Source organism: Orcinus orca, chromosome 2 (assembly GCF_937001465.1).
Source record: "Orcinus orca chromosome 2, mOrcOrc1.1, whole genome shotgun sequence".
Lineage (NCBI taxonomy): Eukaryota > Metazoa > Chordata > Mammalia > Artiodactyla > Delphinidae > Orcinus > Orcinus orca.
The window spans coordinates 71,714,625-71,731,554 of record NC_064560.1 but is presented as its reverse complement, the minus strand read 5'-3'; the positions used below and the strand labels follow the sequence as shown (position 1 = coordinate 71,731,554).

The window sequence follows — 16,930 nt, the reverse complement described above, 5'->3', positions numbered from 1 at the left end:
CGCACTCACTCGCCAGAGAGTTTAAAAGAGGGTTTTCTGCCTGCAGATGGAATGGCCTTTAGCCGCCCCCCCCCCGCTTTTTTTTCTTTTTGGTAACCAATGTGTTTTCTATTACCCGGCCCTGCCGTGCCTGGCAGCCCGGCGCTCGCGGTGCAATGGGAGACGCCATGTTGGCTCAGCTCATAGGACCAAGTCAAAAGCGAGCTTCGAGGCAGAGTTTCACACGCTCGAGCTCCCCCTGACCGCCCCCCGCCCGTCGCCGCTTAATGCACATCCCAGGAGTGCAGCTCCGCGCGCCCGGCACCCCGGACTTTCCGGGGGCGCGGGCGGAATTCCGCCGCACGTAAGTGGGGGGCGGGGGCTGGGGGGGCAGGCACTTCTCAGCAGCTGCTGCCAACTCCAGGCTCCCGTCCCCGCAGCCGGCCGGATGCTAACCCAGCGGTCTCCGCGGAACCAGCCCCGGACGTCGCCCGCTAACTTTGAGCCCCAGTCCCTGGCGGCCCAGAGAGAACTCTTGGTGAAAGGCCGAGGCAGGACGACCGCGAGCCGAGCGAACAGGCTAGAATTCACCGTCCCCCACCCCAGCTTAGTCTTCCCCCCAGGTTTGTTTGAAAGTGTCGAGAAGCAGCGACCGGCCCTCTCCCTCTCTCTCTCTCTCTCTCCCTCTCTCCCTCTCCCTCCTCAGACTATTGTTGCATCTCGCCTCTAACTGGGTTCTCTCACTCCCCCGAGCACCAACAGGAGGAGGGGGAGCGGGGTTGGGAAAAGAAATAAAGCGAGCTCAGATCAGATGGAGGAAAAAAAAAAAAAAAAAAAACCAGCAAGGAAAAAGAGACACTTAAAGGGAAAGAGTCGCCATGTTTAGCAGCTTTTTTAAAGATCTCGTCAATTTCACACAGAACGCACTCGCTGGGTCCCAGCCCTCGTCTTTTGTCCAATTCAGTCGCAGCAAAGATCTTTTGTTCTAACTCAGCGTGAAAAGAAAAACTTTCTTTAAATGCAATAAACTTAAACCAAACTCAAGACTCTAAACAGATCCTCCTCCGGCCACTCTAAACATATACAAGGGGTTTTGTTTTAACCGTTTGAAAAATTTTGGGTCCTGTTTTTCTGCCTCGCAGACCCCAAGCTCACTGCTGAAACTTAGAGAGAGTGAGAGAGAGATTTCCAACGTCTAGAACACATGCTTAAAGCATAATAAAACAGGGACTGTCTTTTGCTTTGAAAATCATAAATTATAATTTAATGCCAATAATAATTTACAACAAATGGCTGTTTACAATAAACTAACACAAAACAAACAAGGAAAAGGGCCTGTGTTTTACTTATTAGAGAAACTTCACACACTCACATGGATAGCACTTGCAAGAGGAGAAAAAAAACAACCTACAAAACCTCGATCTAGAGGTCAGCGATGTTCTGCCATAAGAACATACTTATATTTATGTATGTATATATCTACAGAAAGAAGCTGAGGGTCAGATGGAGAACTCCGCTCAAATGCACAAATCAGACAGATTTTTCTGGTCTACATGTATTGACTGGAACTGAGTATCAAAGTTTAATACACTTTACAAAATGATCCCTTTTCTTTCACATCCCCTTACCCACCACCCCCTTTTAAAATCAAACCACGGCACGGGATAGTGGTGGGGCTGCTGCAAAGCCTCAATAGGAACAAAAATTGCAAAAGCTCCCACACACCGAGCTTCCTCCGAACCAGGAAAAGAGAAAGAGGAAAAGACTCCAAAACAAGATACTTCCAAATCCGCACACCCTGTAAAGTTTCCTTCTTTCTTTCTCTTCCTTTTCTTAATTTGGCTTTTAAGGACAAAGGATCCCAAGAGCAGTACAGGCTGCATCTACACAATCTGAAATGTCAAAATGTCGACGTGTTTTTATGTACAGAACTCCAATGGAAAAGATTCCCTTGACCTGTGGTCATGCTCTCACAGAATGAACATACGGGGGGAGGGGGGAGGAAGGCCAACTGCAAGTTATCATATATACATTAAAAATAAACCCTTCAGCCGCTCTAAGCTATACCACTGAATTTGAAATCCTCTCAACAACCACACTAGATGAGAACCACAGAATATTTTTAAAAATCACACCTACTTAAGGAAAAACTCATTGCAAACAACTGCCTTCTATTTATAAGGCTGTGATAGCCTGCTTGAACGGTCTTCTGCGTAACTGTCAGAAATGTACAAAACAGTATTTTTTTCCTGATCATAAAATAGATACTGATCTCAAGATTTCTAATACTTTTCACAATACCTTCCCTAAGCAGGCACTTAAGTGTGACAAATATAAGGGCCTTTTTTTTCCTGGAAAATCCATTTTTAATTAAAAGAAGGATTAGGTGAATGGGGGTGGTTTACTATATCAGTATGGCACTTCCTAAACCATAGATAAACCATTAACTTCAGCTCCCCCCACACACACACCCAAATTAAACAGGCAAATACACTAGTCTACCTTTGAACAAACTGGCTGAGGGGAGTAAACAAATAGAGCCCCCGGCCCAGCTCAGTGAGAGCTCACAGGGGCTTCTCGAAGGAAAGACAGTGAGTGGGGACAGCCAAACAGGTTTCAGATATCAAATAATATTTTAATTTCTGAATACTTTCAATTTTCCTTGGAATATAACACACAAAGACTCGACCAAACAGTTCAGTTATTATAACTTTTACAGTATACAGAAATGTTGCACTTAAAAAAAAACCTTCAGTTTTTTTAAAACACAAACTGTAAACTCTAAGATACTGAATCAATCACGTTACCTATAAGTGCCAACAGTGTTATTTTGTCATGCTGATTTCAATGGTATTTTTTAAAAAGGGAAAATATCAACAATTATAATACAAAGGGTTTGCAAATATACAAACAGATATAGGATTTTCATAACAATTCAAGAAGTAAGCGGGACCCAATTCAAATTACAAAAGTTCACTTTTTATTCAAAACCTCAGCATGTGTCTTGGACACATTCCTTGGCTGCCAATAAATTCCACAGTTCATTCTCTTTCTTAAAATATTTTTAAAAAGCTAGGTTTGTCATGGTATCTTTTTTTGGGGGGGTGGGGAGGGTAGGGGAAGTTAAGTGTTGTATGTGGTTCCTCCAGTTCTCAAATTAGAGTGCTCAACTTCACCTAAAATTTTTGGTCACCACTTGTAAGTGCGTTTCCATCATCTTTGAGTTGCCTTTTAAAGTTTTATGTCTTCCTATGATATTTTCATGGACTGAGTTTTAATTCTTGCAGAACATATATTTTAAGGATACACAGTTTTTAAGAAGCCAAGATTATATCAAAACTTATTATAGAACCACAGAATAAACTGGTTTGGAACCAGAAAAGTACAAAAAAGAACAGCTAGAGGTACATAGACACAGGACAATTAATAATTTGGAAAAAAAAAGACTTACTTTCTCCATTCTGCTAATTTTTCTCCCAATCTCCTTAAATGCACTTTTAGCAATATTTTTCCAAAATTTACCAAAAAAAGAAAAAGACTAATTTCCTTTTTATACAAAAATGATAAGTAGCAAGTTGTTCTGACCGACACAGGAGTTTGTTTTTTTTAATGCATTCTGTAAAAGTTCATTTGACAGTCTTTTTTTTTTTGGAAATTCACAGTCCATTAAATTCTTCCCCTCTCTTCTTTTAGCAAACTTGTAACATCCTTTTATATCCTTTCTTAATAGAAGGAATTTAAGCAAACAAACCAGTCTTTTGCCTTTTCTTTCTCTCTGTTTCACTCCCCCTTCTTATCTTGATTTATTTATTTATTGAATTGCCATATACGGCCAGTTAAAACTGCTGCCGGACAGTAACATATCCCGGATGAGGGTTTCGATGGGGGTTTTACCTACCAAACGGACGAAAAACAATTGCTCTATGACTGAGGAGGAGACCGTGCGGAGGGAAGGGAGACGAAGCAAAAGCTTTCCGAATCGGGTTGGTTGGTTGGGGTACTGGCTCCTAACGTATTCTTCCAAAGCACACTGGGACTTTTCCTGCAAGCTTTCCACATGGGCTACATCAGAGAGACCACAGGCATCTGGAAGAAAGTTTAAAAAAAAAAAGAAGAAGAAGACGAAGAATTCAGTCATCAGATTAAGAGGTCTGAAATGGGTCACATGAGGTGTGTGTACAGTGCTCTGTCAAACTGCCCCAACCGGAGTTGGAGCAAATGCCTACATACTGAAAACTGGGATGGGGGGGTTGGGGGGGTGGGGACCGCAACCCTGGGGTATTTGCTTTAAAATAAAAACACAGCTCAATGCGTTGCAGGCTTTCCCTGTCCGAGTCCTCAGGCTTGGTCACTGGGAGGCCCAAGCAAAGTGCATTGGGTAAATCTGGCCCAGGTCAGTAAACAGACAGACAAACAGATGAAACCAAAAGTGCCAGTGCTCTGCCCCCTCCTCCTCTGTAAATAATAGTTTGGCTTATAACTATACAGTGTGGGGGGGGGGCAACAACCTGGCCCAGCCCCGGGTAATGGCGCCCACGACCCAGCCTCAGATTCTCCCCAAAGAGGGCGACTCATTTTTCTCCAGTCTTTGAAACTGATTTAAGTGGCCCTTTAAAACTGATCTTGTCAGTTTAGCCTATTGAAGGGCAGCCATGCAAACTGTGATCTCTCTGTTCATTTGAGCTGTTTCTTTTCCCTCCTTTTCTTCTCTCTCCCTTTTTCTCCTACTACCACCCCCCCTTATTTATTTATTTTTTTTACACCCAGGTCCCTGCAAGAAGAGACCCCTCCCCGTTATCTTCAGGAAAACACTTTTCTTTTTCGGATACGTGAAAATACAATAAGTGCCTTTGAAATGAGAGGCTTCTCAGTGAAGGCAGTGCAGGTTGTGACCTGACCTTTGGGGGCTCCCCAGGCAAGACGAGGGCTAACACATGCATACTGTGAATTCTTAAAGCAGATATTCAAAAACAGCTGCCACCACGTCCACCCCAAGAAACAGAACACACATACAATCTCCTCATGTGTGGATCTAGGACTTTGCATGTATACAGAATGCATTGGTGTCTGTGATCAGGAATTAAAAGATCTGTTTGCATAGGACTCCTTCTTACAGCGGACTGTCTCAGAATCAGATAACAGGAACCTTTATCTCTTTGTGAGGTGATTTGCATTCTCCACACAGGCCTCTACATTTTGCAAATAGTAATAAATTAAACTGTTACGACAGTATCAGACATTTCTTTCCTTGGAAGACCAAGGGTAAGTCTAAGAGCTAACAAGGATATCAAGAAATGAACCACCACCCAGATGGTCTGGGAACTTGGGCTGGGTTAGGGTTTTGGGAAGGGGTGAAGGTGGCTATAGGCTAGGGGAAGATCCTGCCTGTACCTCTGCATCAGGCAAATGTTCTAGTTATGACAAGTCCCCCGAGAAAAATAATCCAGATCCAAGCCTCTGCATACAGCTATTCCTTGCCCAGACACTGTCCTTTAATTGATTACCTAAGGACTTTCAAAGGCAGAATTTGGGGTGGCAGTGGAGGCGGTGGATTTTATGTGAAGAACAGCAATATGTAAAAGACAGTGGGTTAAGGACTCAGAACCTGCAATAGATTCAGCTAATGACTTGGGCCCCCAGAATTCCTTGGAACAGTAAGGAAGAGACTGTGGATCTTTTTGTCTGCCACAGGAATTCCACAGCTCTCCTCGTGTCCTGATTACAAGCTGCAAAACCTGCAGTGGGTGACTGGGTTCCAAGCCCTACCCAGGTCCAGATGTTTGTTATCCTGAACTGGGAACCCCTTCCCCTCTCAGCCGTGACAAAGGGATCAGCTGACAACTTAGAACAGGAATGTGGAAGGGGTGATTTCCACCCACCTGGGCTCTGCTGAACTCAGCCTGGAGGCAGCCAAAAGGCTCAGGTGTGGCCCAAAGTGGTAAGCCAGACACCTTCAACAATCGTTTGGCCTCAAGAGTTAATTAATATAAGGTCTATTACTCACACAGGTTAAACTACCTGCAAACTAATTAGATTTCATAATGCAGTCAATGATGGTTTTATATCTCAAGCAATACTCATACCCAGCCCAAGTTGGCATACACTTTGGGTTATTTGAAAATTGCTGTTTGCCTGGGCAGGGGAAGCGAGAGGCCAGAGTCTTCAACCCCCTACAGGCGTTCTGAAGAGTTATGATGGCCCCTTTCTTCCTCTTGCCCCTTTCTGACAGCTCTTTCCCCTCTCCTGGCAGTCTGCATTGTTTTAATAAAAATATGATTTTGAAAATTGCTGCCCTCAGGTTGGATGTGCCTGGAGCTCCAACTCCTACTGAATTAGCAGGCAAACTTTTCCCCTGCAGGGGCAAACTTTCCCCTGCAGGGATGATACCAAGACTGCTCCAGTGCCTAGGGGCATCTTCTAGAGGTTCAGCCAGGGTGACAGAGACAGCCATGGGGTAGAGGAGATTCCACAGGCTCAGCTGGCCCAGAGGGCCTGAGCTAAGGGAAGGAGCAGAAGCATGCATCCTAGTCTGGTGGGAGGGGAACAGGCCTGAGAGGCTTCCCCATGGCCTATTTTGAGAGTCTGTGTCTGAAGCATCCTTCTTGCAACCCAGCCTTCCTCTCCTCTCCCCTCTCCCCAGGACAGGCCTGGTGGGGCCCCAACAGCTATGCAAAGTTCCCATTCCAAGTTGCACAGACAGTTTGGCTTTTTAAGGGGGAGGCTGGGCTAGTTCTGGGGGCTCCGAAGAGTTTAGGCCCTAACTCTGAGCTAGGAGCGCATGGGCATGAGAGGGCAGGGCTCCTTCCTACCTGAGGTGAACAGGACTATGGCCTTGAGGCAGCTGTACTCGGCGGAGTCGACGTGCAGCGCTTTGAGCTTCTCCACTTGCTCTTGGAAGATCCGTATGTGGTCCATAAAGGCGACCACCCGGTCGGCGGACATGGGCGAGGCGTGTAGGCCGGCGGCGGCCAGTAGCGGGGCGACGTGGAGGGGCATGGAGCACTGTGCCGCGTTCAGCACGAACAGCTCGCTCCAGGTGAGGCGAAGCAGGGCCACCTGGTCGGTGATCTGCAGGTCAGGGAAGAAGGGGATGTTCCGGGCCCACTCGACGGCGCTGAAGAGCATCCGCGCGGCCAGTTCGCAAATGTTCTCGATGCCCATGATGTTGTTGGGCTGCATGCACTGGCTGCCGAAGCGCGACGTGGGATAGGGTTCGGCGCGCAGCAGCAGAGAAATATATCCGGACAGGTACGAGTGGCAGTTGAGGGGGTCCCCGTTGGTCAGCGCAAACTGCCCGTGGGTCGGCTGGGTGGGCGGCATCCTGCCCCTCTGCACCGCTGCAGGGAGGAAAGGAGACACTCCGCAGTTAATGACCAGCTTCGTTCCCCTGCTCCCCCGTCAGGGTTTGCCCCAGCCCGACCCCCACCTGACCCAGACCCTGCGGGGCGCAGGAACAGGCAGGCCTGCCCCTCTCACCAGCGCGCTAGGGCCACAGACCTGGGAGTCGCCGGGAGCCCGGCTGCACTCCTCTCAAATCACCACCCAGGCAAGCTCTGGCGGCCAGGGCGGCACACTGGCCTCGGAGGCCCACTCCGGGCTGGGCGGCCGAGGACCCAGAATTGGCCGCTTTGCCTCGCGGTCCCCGGCACGATGGGAGGGATGGAGCATTCTGGGGGCATCTTTCTTCCTTACTGCTAAACGGCTGATATTTTTTATTGATTGGAGGAGAGGGAGCGGGAGGGGCGAGGCTGGGGGGAGGGTGAGACGCTTTTGCAAAAGACATCAAGCTGCACCCCGGACGGCCTGTGGCCACCCCGGAACCGCTTTCCCCCAACCCCGCAACCCCAGCCCCGCGGGCCACCCCCGGTGAGAGACAAGCTGAGAACCGAGGTCTGGCGGCATCCTAATCGGTGTGCTCGGAGGAAGAGAGACGGAGGGAGAGGGCGGAGAGACAGGCCGGCCGAGGCGAGAGGAAGCCGGGGAGAGGCGGGGAGCGGGCGGCCGGCGCAGCCCGGGGAGGGCCGGGGAAAGCCGGCCAGGCTCGGGCACGAGCTGTTATCTGACGCCGGACGGGGAGAGTCGCTCTCGCAGAAACACAAAGAAACCGCGGCGTTCGCTCGCCCCAACCCGGAGCCCGCGCCCGGCGCCGAGCGCGCCATTGGCCGAGCACGGCTTGCGGCGCTCGGCGAATTTCATATCACAAAGACCCAACTCGCTCAGAGCGAAAGCAGCCGCCCAGGGCCCCTCGCCCACCCTTCCCCTAACTCCCTATCGCGCTCTCCTCCTTTCAAAAGTGAAAGGAAAAAAGAAAACAGAGGTTTTTTTTTCAGCCGAATGTTAATCCACGGAGGGTCACATGAGTGCTGCCCGGGCGGCAGCGTTAATACGGCGAAGTGCGTAAAATTGCCATTTGTAATTTGAACCTCCTGTACAAAAGTACAATCTCAGGTTGTTGGGTTTTTTTTTTTTTTTTTTGAGCGGGTGGGGGTTGGGGAGAGGGGTGGGGAGGAGGGACATGTGTTGAACATGCAGGAAAAACAAGGAGAGAGAAAAAAAACTGAGAGGAAAGAGAGAGAAGTAAACCAGGCTTTAAAACAACAACAACAAACAACACCCCATCACTTGCAGAAAGGCGAACTCGAATGAACTGGCAGTCAATGCAAAGAAAATTAAAAGAGCCCGAAGAGAGAGTAGAAGAGGAAATCAGTCGGCCAAAGCATGCGGATTTGGGGATCTGGGTTCCAATGCAGAACTTGCTTCTAGTATAAAACCCCTTTCAGCTGCAATACGAAGAGAAGAGCTTGGGGCTTCCGTGTCCTTACCCAGAGCAGGCTAGCCAAACGCACCCAGGGCCCCGGGACCCCAGGCGAGGGGGGTAGAAATGAGAGGCCAATACCTTCCCGTCTCATGCCCACTTTGAGGCACTTTTTGAGGCGGCAGTACTGGCACTGGTTGCGGTGGTGCTGGTCGATGGGACAGTTCCGGTTGGCGCGGCACGTGTAGCTCAGGTTCCTCCGCACGCTGCGCTTGAAGAAGCTCTTGCAGCCCTCGCACGTGAACTGGCCGTAGTGCTTGCCGCTCGACTTGTCCCCGCACACCACGCACTCGATGTGCTGCTGCTGCTGCTGCTTGTCACCGCCCGGACCGCCAGGGCCGCCCTGGCCGCCGGCCGCCGTCTGGGCCGGCGTGCTGGCCGGGCCCCCTTGGCCGGGCGTCTGTGGCGTGTGCGGGGCGCCGGGCGGCGGGCCGGGCACAGGCGGCGCCTGCGAGGCCTGGCTGCCCTGAGAGCCGGGCACCTCGTCCTGGGGGTCGCGCCACGTGCTGACTACCATTGCCATATCTATGGGGGCCGCGTCCGGACTTCCTGCTCCCCTGGCTGCTGGCGGCGGCGGCTCCCGGGTCTCGGGCTCCGGCGCGCCGCCTTTTGTGTGTGCAAGGGTGCGAGAGGGCGCCCCGGGTGGCTCGGGGTCTGGTTGGTTGAGGTTGGTTAGTTTTTCCTTTTTTGTTTCTGCTTTGCAAAGTTTTGTCGATTGCTTGTCTGGCCCGGTGTGTTTGTTTTGTTTGTTTCTCTCGGCTCAGCTTTGTTGCTTTCGGGGGGCTTTCCGCCGGGAGGGGAGGGGATGGGGCCGGGGGAGAGCAAGTGGGAGCAGAACGTGGAGAGAGAGGGAGGGGAGGGAGAGCTGCAAGTCGATTGTCTGGCTTCAAGACAGAAGTAAGAGGCAAAAAAAAAAAAAAAAAAAAATCTCTCCAAAGATCTCCCTCGCTCTCACTCTCTCCCTCCCTCTCTCGTTCACTCTCTCGCTCTCAGAGCTGGTGTGCAGCCGAGGAGTTGGAGGAGGAGGAGGAAGAGGAGGAGGAGGAGGAGGTGGAGGAGGAGAGGCGACTGTCCGGGGGCCAAGTCCAGGGCAGCCCACAGTCAGCCATTCAGGAAAGCCATCGAAATCAGGAGGACTAGGAGAGCAGAGGCGCCGGTCTCGGGCGCACCCAGAGAGCCAGGCAGGCCGGGGCGGAGGCCGGCGGCCCACGGAGTGGCCGGAGCGCTGCCCGGGTCCGGGGGAATCAGCATGAAAGTGGTCCGCGTCGGGCGCTGCGCGGCGTCGTCCTGGCGCTGGGCCGCCGCCGCCGCCTGCCACAGGCGCCCGGCGCGCGCCTCGCTTGCTCCGGCCGCCGCCGCCCGCTTTCGCCGGATAGAGGCCGCTCGCTGCTCCCTGCGGGCCGCCTGGGCCGCCGCCGCCGCTGGAGCCGCCGCCGCCGCCGCCGAAGCCGCCGGGTCGGGCCCGGAGCCGCCGCGTCTAGCGCCGCCGCCGCCGCTGAAGCCGCTGCTGCCGCCGCCGGAGCCGCTGCTGCTGCTGCTGCTGCCGCCGCCGCCGCCTCACACACATAGGGAAAGAGTCAACTCGCCGGCGGCGGGGGAGAAATGATAAAAGAGAGAGAGGAGGGCAGATCACCACCTAGAAGCACATCCTTCGTGCGCAGAGGGGGGAGGAAAAGACGGAGAGAAAGAATGAAAGAGGGGAAAAAAGGCAGGACGGCACCCGGAGAAAGAAGACAACTCGGGGAGAGGAGGAGGAGGAGAAGAAAACACACACGCGCGCACGCACACACACACCGCGGAGAGAAAAGAACAGAGAATCAAAGTGATCAAATATGCTAAAAAGGGGGGCGCGGGAGGGAATGCGATTTATAGGCGCCGGGGCTGGCAGAAGTGGCTTCTCCGCGATCAGCTCACTGAGCTCTCTATATAGTGAACTTTGACACGACTGCTGCAACTTAGCGCACGTTGCCATGGCGACGGCGCGCCTTATAAGGCAGCAGCCGGGGTTGGCCTGGCCAGGCGCGCGCGCACCGCCCCCTCGCCGTCATTGGCCGGAGCGCGGCGGCCCCGCCATGGCGGCCGCGGGCTCAGCCCGGTCCTAGCGCGAGCAGTGTCGCGGCCCTGGCGCGGGGGGCGAAGGGGGGCGGGGAGGGGGCGGCTGTGCCGCCGCCACTGCCAAGCGGGGGATGGGCCCACACTGGCCCCGGGCGCGCGGCCACGGCTCTGTCCGCACCCCGCACCCGAGGTTTCCGCTCCAGAGGGGAGAGGACCGCGGCGCGCACACACAACGCCTCTTAAAGGCTCCGCGAGAGGCTTTGGATGGAATCGAGGACTTCGACTCTCGCAACTTGGCGATGCCACCAAATCCGTCGTTCGCGCACCACCCGGGACTCCCAGCGCATCTTTATGCCCACAGTACCAGAGAAAGAGAAAAGTTCCCCGGTTTCTTTGCAGAGGGGTAGTGGGTGAGGATGGGAAGGTACCTCGAGCCGAGCTTGCAGGCATTTTCCAAACGAAACATTTGGTCAAATCCGGGTGATGGTAGACCCTTCCCTTAGTCTACTCTGATCACTTGCTTGGTTTGGTGGCTATTTTTTTTCTTCCATCCTTCCTTCCTTCCTTTCTTCCTTCCTTCCTTTCTTTCTTTCTTTCTTTCTTTCTTTCTTTCTTTTCTTCCTTTCTTTCTTCCTTTCTTTCTTTTCTTCCTTCCTTCCTTCCTTTCTTTCTTTCTTTCTTTCTCTCTCTCTCTTTCGTTTTTTTAGAGAAAAGGAGCCGTCAGTGGCTGTGTTTTCCTTGTAGGGTTAACATTTCACAGGAATGTGGCCTGACATTTTAATTGCTCAAATAAAGCATCTCGGATGCTGAGAAGCAGAAATAGACTTCATCTCATTGTCATGATGCAATTAAAATCAATTTTCTTCAACTTTATCCTCTCTCGTTAGTTTCAGCTAACTCCCAAGCCCACGTCCTGCCACACACCCAGTCGTGTTGAGAGGTGAAAAGACCTTTCTGCCCGCTGATGGACAAGCGGAGGCAGCCTCCCAGCGTCCCCTGTGCATACCCTCTGTACACATATGTAAGCGCACATATATCAGATGCGCATTTGTCAATGTACACAGACAAAGGCTTCAGCGACTATGCTTCTAGGTAATAGAACAGTTGAGTACGACTTCATTGTTCCTCAAGTTCCTTTTAAGCATTCATACAGTCATTAAAACACACCCAGAGATTCTGCCCCAAATTGGGAATAATAACAAGTACAACTCACAGGAATCACGCACAAGCCATATTCTTCCTCAGGAGATTCACTGCAATGAGAACAACTTCATCTCCTGTGCCATTCTGCTCAATGTGCTAAAATCATCAAGCCAGTTATGTCTCTGAATTCCAGGGCTTTTGGTTTTAAACATCAAACATCTAGAATTGCCCCTCAGAACACACTGTATTCCAAATCAGTAACCTGTCTGTTGGATTTTGACCAGTTAGTGGATTATGATTATTCAAAATTTATAGAACAAAACTGTGACTCCATCATACACTCTTTGCACCAAGAAAAAACTGTAGACTGGTAATGCAACCAGGTTTATGAACAAGATATTTTACACAAAACATGTTGAGCTTCAGGAAACATGAACACAAAGAGTAAATTAATGACCATAGGAAAGCATCCTTGATAGTTTAAAAAATCGGAGTGATGAAGGATTAAAAAATAATAAACCATACATATAACTGACATGTATAGATTGCACTTTGCACTCAATACCCTTTACACACATGGGGAGAATACGAGGTAGGAACTAAATGAAGATGTAGGAAGATAGGCACTAGTTTATAGGGAAGGAAAGATTCTCCTTATGCTTCATTCTTGAAACCTCCTTAGCCCTCACCCTTCCTCCGCTGAAATCACATATTTCACTAAGGCTGCAGGTGCTGGGATTATTTGGAAGTTGTTAAAAAAAAAAAAAAGAACTATAGTGGACACTGAGCTATCATAAACCTGGTGTGTAATGAGATTGCCATACAGCAAAGCCAGGCAGAAAATTTCAGGTTGATTAGAGACACAATATAACTTTCTCCTAAAGAGGACGAGAAGGATGGAAAAGAAATCATTTCGGAGAAGGCTGTGCTTTTTTTTTTTTTTACTCTTTTTCTTTTCAACCTCCATGATTTGAGGAATTTCCTAATGCTACAAATGTCAGTAGATTAGGGGCAAACTCAGCAGAGATGTGGTAGGGCTGGGGTTGAGATAGAAAATCTAATGGGCATCCCCATCTCAATTTAATAGAAGATATAACTGATTATATATATATAACTGATTATAAGGAAATCCTAAACTCGCCTCTTGGGTGCAGACACTTCCATGGCAAGATCACCTTTTACAAAGTTGGAAATTTTTGAGGAAGAAGAGCTTCTCCAGGACACTTTGAGATTTTTGGTATTTGAAGTACGCTCTGATGGCTTCAGATTTAAAATGAAGGATTTCCCAACCATCTCCTACAGCTCTGGATCCTGATAGGCATACAACCACAGGGCTGCCAATAAGTCAGAGGTGTTTTACTCTGTATTTTAGGACTCATTCAGTTATGGGGGTGCTATTAAAAAGCCAAAAAACAAAATCAAAAAAAAAATGACCATTTCAATTGTAGTTAATTTATTGTATAGAAGAAGAGAGAAGACTGCAGACTGAGAAGAAAAACAAGGAGAAAATATTTTAAAATGTCTTCTTCTGAGGTGCTCATATTCCTTGATTAAAACAGCTCTAAGGCTAAAAGATAAATATCAATATGTTGTTACTGTTTTTTTTTTTAAGAAAATCTAGCCCAGTCTTTTATTGTAGATGTAAATTTATTTTAATGAGAAGAATGGCAAGCTTTAATTTGGCCGGAGAAAGTTGAAAAAACATTTGCTTTACTGTAGGGGGAAAAAAAGCCACCCAGGAATATGATTTTCTTCCAGAAAGTGGCTGTAATTCTCCACAAATTAAATCATAATATGAATACAGACCTCAGCAAATGTCGAGATTAACTCTGAACTCAGTAGAAACCAGTTCTGTCCACCAGGATTCATTGAATTCCTCCTTCCCCTCAATCTAGTCCGTGTGTGTTTTTCTCTTCCACCACACTGGAGCTCCATGAATAGAGAAAGGGGCTTCCATTGTGTCTCTCTGAACTTCCAAGTCAATGCAATTTTTAACCACTGGCTTGTGGTACTTTGAAAATCACCAGGGGCTGTCAGAGTTGGGTCCTCTGAAAAATTTACAGTGCTAAATCAGAGCATATGCTGGGAGGGAAAAAATTGCTTAAGATTGGAGCAAGTACAGTATCTGTCTGCCCCCTAGTGTAAGAGTCCTCGCTGCCTAAAACGCAACTTTAAAAGAAAAGAGCTCTTAAAGGGAAACGACTTTGAGCTCACGTAGGCATAGCAGAATGAAACTTCTGTACATTTTAATCTGAATAATTCTTCAGGGTTTAAAATTAATTGGCTCTGGCTTGGTTGGACCGGACTCCGATCTCGCCACCTCTGCGTTTCCTGAGTCACTGCCGGAGAGGTGATGATTTTTTTTTTTTTTTTTCTGAACTGGGTTTATGCGCGTCCCCCTCACCCCCTCCTCTCTTTTTTCTTTCTCTGTCTCTGTCGTCTCTCTCGCTGGCTTTTTAAAAATGAGGAACCGTTCCTTGAACGTTCTGGACAGAGCACAGAATTGCTTAAGTCAGCCCGACACGGTTGTAATAGACAGCAAAAAGGTAAACGTTTGCCTGAAATCCGCACGCCAGCACCACTACCCCGCCCGATGGTGAGTACCCTTCTCGTTGCGATTCTGCTAGCTTAACCGAGCGCTCTGCTCCCCGAGCCGCGGGCGAGGGCGCCGGGCAGAGCTTTTCTCCCTCCCTGCCTGGCTGGATGTCAGTTGCACAAGGTTGCAAAATACAGCGCAGAGGCAGATCGAACAGTAAATTCTGACGCTTAGTGCGAGCCTAGCAGCTCCTTTGCTAGAAAACCGAGTCGTCTATTGCTTGGAAAAACACGCTTATAGGACTGGTTTTTAGTTTGCTCTAGCGAAGGAAATGAGTTTGAGGAGATGGGAGGCACCGCAGTCTTTACGCTTCGGTTTAATCATATTTTGGCAGCTTCGCAATTGTATTTTCCCCTTCTCCCCGCCCCCCACCACCTCTCCTACCGCACACATGTAATAAAATATGGCAAGGCATTGAATTGACTGTCCCCCCTTCCCCGAACACCTTAAACCACAGTCCTAGGCATTTCATACACGTTAGCAATCCGATTTTTTGAAAATCCCCAAGTCATCCCCAACCCCACACAGCACAAGGAGGAAAGTGAGAAAGGAGAGAGAGAGAGAAAAAAAATACTGTAAGTAAACATACCAAAACCATATTTGCTTTGTTCAAGGTCCCAAACCGCTTGCATCTTCCTTCTAAACTGGAATAACTCTCCTTTAGTTTGGCGGGTGAAATAAATGCTTTGTTGGCCCCCTGAAAAGATGTGTCTTTGATAATTAAAGAGAATCTCCTCCTCGGTGTTTATCTAAGCGATTGTGCAAACTGATAAAAAGTAGGCACTAGCCTGCAGGGAAAAAGAGGAAAGGTGAAGGGAGAGATCTTCCACCTCAGGGAAGTGCTTCCCCATGTATTAGGCGCTCTCAGCCTTGGAAAGCCCTGCACAGTAACTTTAGAGAGACGAGGTTTCAGGGAGCTTTGTACATAGCTGCTGAGGAATGCAAGCCTCGCCTTTAAGAAAAAAAACCCCAAACCGTAGGTAGGAGATGTCTGGAGTGATCCTTGTCTCTCATCTCATTCCTTAGAAGGAAGAGTGCGTTGTTACACCTTGTTTGGGGCTGGAAAGACGAGACTTTAAAAACACCCGTCCAATTGAAAAAAATCTCCCAACTTAATGAGTTTAGTCGGAGGCTGGAGCTAACGGCTCAGCCTCAGCAGAAAACCGCCAACAACTATAGGCGATATTGCAGAGCAAAGACGACCCAAGGCACAGCCAAATTCCACAGTTTGGGGTCGAGAGGGATGGAGGCTAATCCTAAAGCAAGTTGGAAAAAAACAGAGGTGGGAGAGGAGGGGAAAAAAGCAGCAGCCTCGCAGACTGGCAGACAGGCTCCCCTCACCCTAGATCAAAGATAGAACTTGAAACAGGAGGGCAACATCTTTCCTAGGAATCCGTTGAAATCCTCATTTTCTACTTTTAACTCAACCCCCCCAAGTGATTTTTCCTTCTCCCCTGCAGATTCATGTCCCCCCTTCCCAGTTCCCCTTCTAGAACTTTCCTGAAGAGGAAACCTATTTCTTTGGGGGGAGGGGTTTCCCCACTTTCTGTCTTCAGATAATGCATGCTTAATTCACCCCCTCTCTACATCCACCTCCCAAAATGAATAAAGGAAGCAGGAATACAGTAACTAGCAAAATTTGAGAATAAACTATGCTTCCCCTCGCAGTTTAATACCGTTTTAACTAATGGAATTTTTTTGTTTTGTTTTAAGAGAAGAATAATGGGGAAACACGGATCTTTTATTTTAGGAAACTGTTATGGTAAGATGTATGTCAGACTTGACAAATGGAACTAACCCTCTTCGGCTGCTTCTTGTCCTTGTCTTAAACAGGAATTAAGTTAAACACAGTGCTGAATGTTAATTACATGTTTACTGGCTAATGAAAATTACAAATAGTTTTGCCACCTCAAACAATGATGAAAACTCTGAAGACACTGTAATTATATACTTTGAGGGAAATAACTCAGAATATTGATCATAAGAAGTGTAAATCTTTTTTAACTATTCATTAATACCATAAATATGGGCTACAGAAGTTTTTCCTTGTGGTTTGTCTCATCAGTTATACGAGTGGATGGATGGTGAGGCTTCTCTGGGGAGGTGATGAACTCATTCTCTTATAGAAGGAGGCCACTTGTGTAACTGGGGATGCCCCCCTCCCTTTCACCTCCGCCCCCTTTAACCCCAGCAGAAGGTCGAGGGATAGTTGAACAGGGGGGCCGGGCTCAGGGCAGGTGAAGGTGATCACAGCTCAGCCTGTTTCCTCCCCTCCCCTCGTCCTCCTCTCTCCTCCTCTCCCTCCTCCCTTTCCTGCCAGGTCTGATCGATGACTGCCTTCC

At 48.9% G+C, this 16,930-nt stretch overlaps 1 protein-coding gene and 1 long non-coding RNA gene across 4 annotated transcripts in view; one reads left to right on the top strand and one right to left on the bottom strand.

Moving 5' to 3' along the window:
• Positions 1 to 2,593: 2,593 nt before the first annotated feature.
• On the bottom strand, positions 2,594 to 15,834 carry NR2F2 (nuclear receptor subfamily 2 group F member 2). 3 transcript variants are annotated; one of them, XM_004271664.4, is made up of 3 exons: positions 15,178 to 15,834; positions 6,789 to 7,316; positions 2,594 to 4,065 (listed from the first exon to the last, which is right to left on the bottom strand). In XM_004271664.4, the coding sequence occupies exons 1-3, from the start codon at positions 15,218 to 15,220 to the stop codon at positions 3,791 to 3,793; spliced, it is 846 nt and encodes a 281-aa protein (XP_004271712.2). In that variant the 5' UTR covers positions 15,221 to 15,834; the 3' UTR covers positions 2,594 to 3,790. The 3 variants fall into 3 exon arrangements, with proteins under 3 accessions (XP_004271712.2, XP_004271709.1, XP_033287356.1); XM_004271661.4 differs by lacking the exon at positions 15,178 to 15,834 and adding an exon at positions 8,876 to 10,695; XM_033431465.2 differs by lacking the exon at positions 15,178 to 15,834 and adding an exon at positions 7,477 to 7,759.
• Positions 14,233 to 16,930, top strand: part of LOC125963422 (uncharacterized) — a 29,946-nt gene continuing 27,248 nt past the window's right edge. The window contains exon 1 of the long non-coding RNA XR_007475385.1: positions 14,233 to 14,588. This is a non-coding gene — a long non-coding RNA (uncharacterized LOC125963422). The remainder of the gene's footprint in view (positions 14,589 to 16,930) is intronic.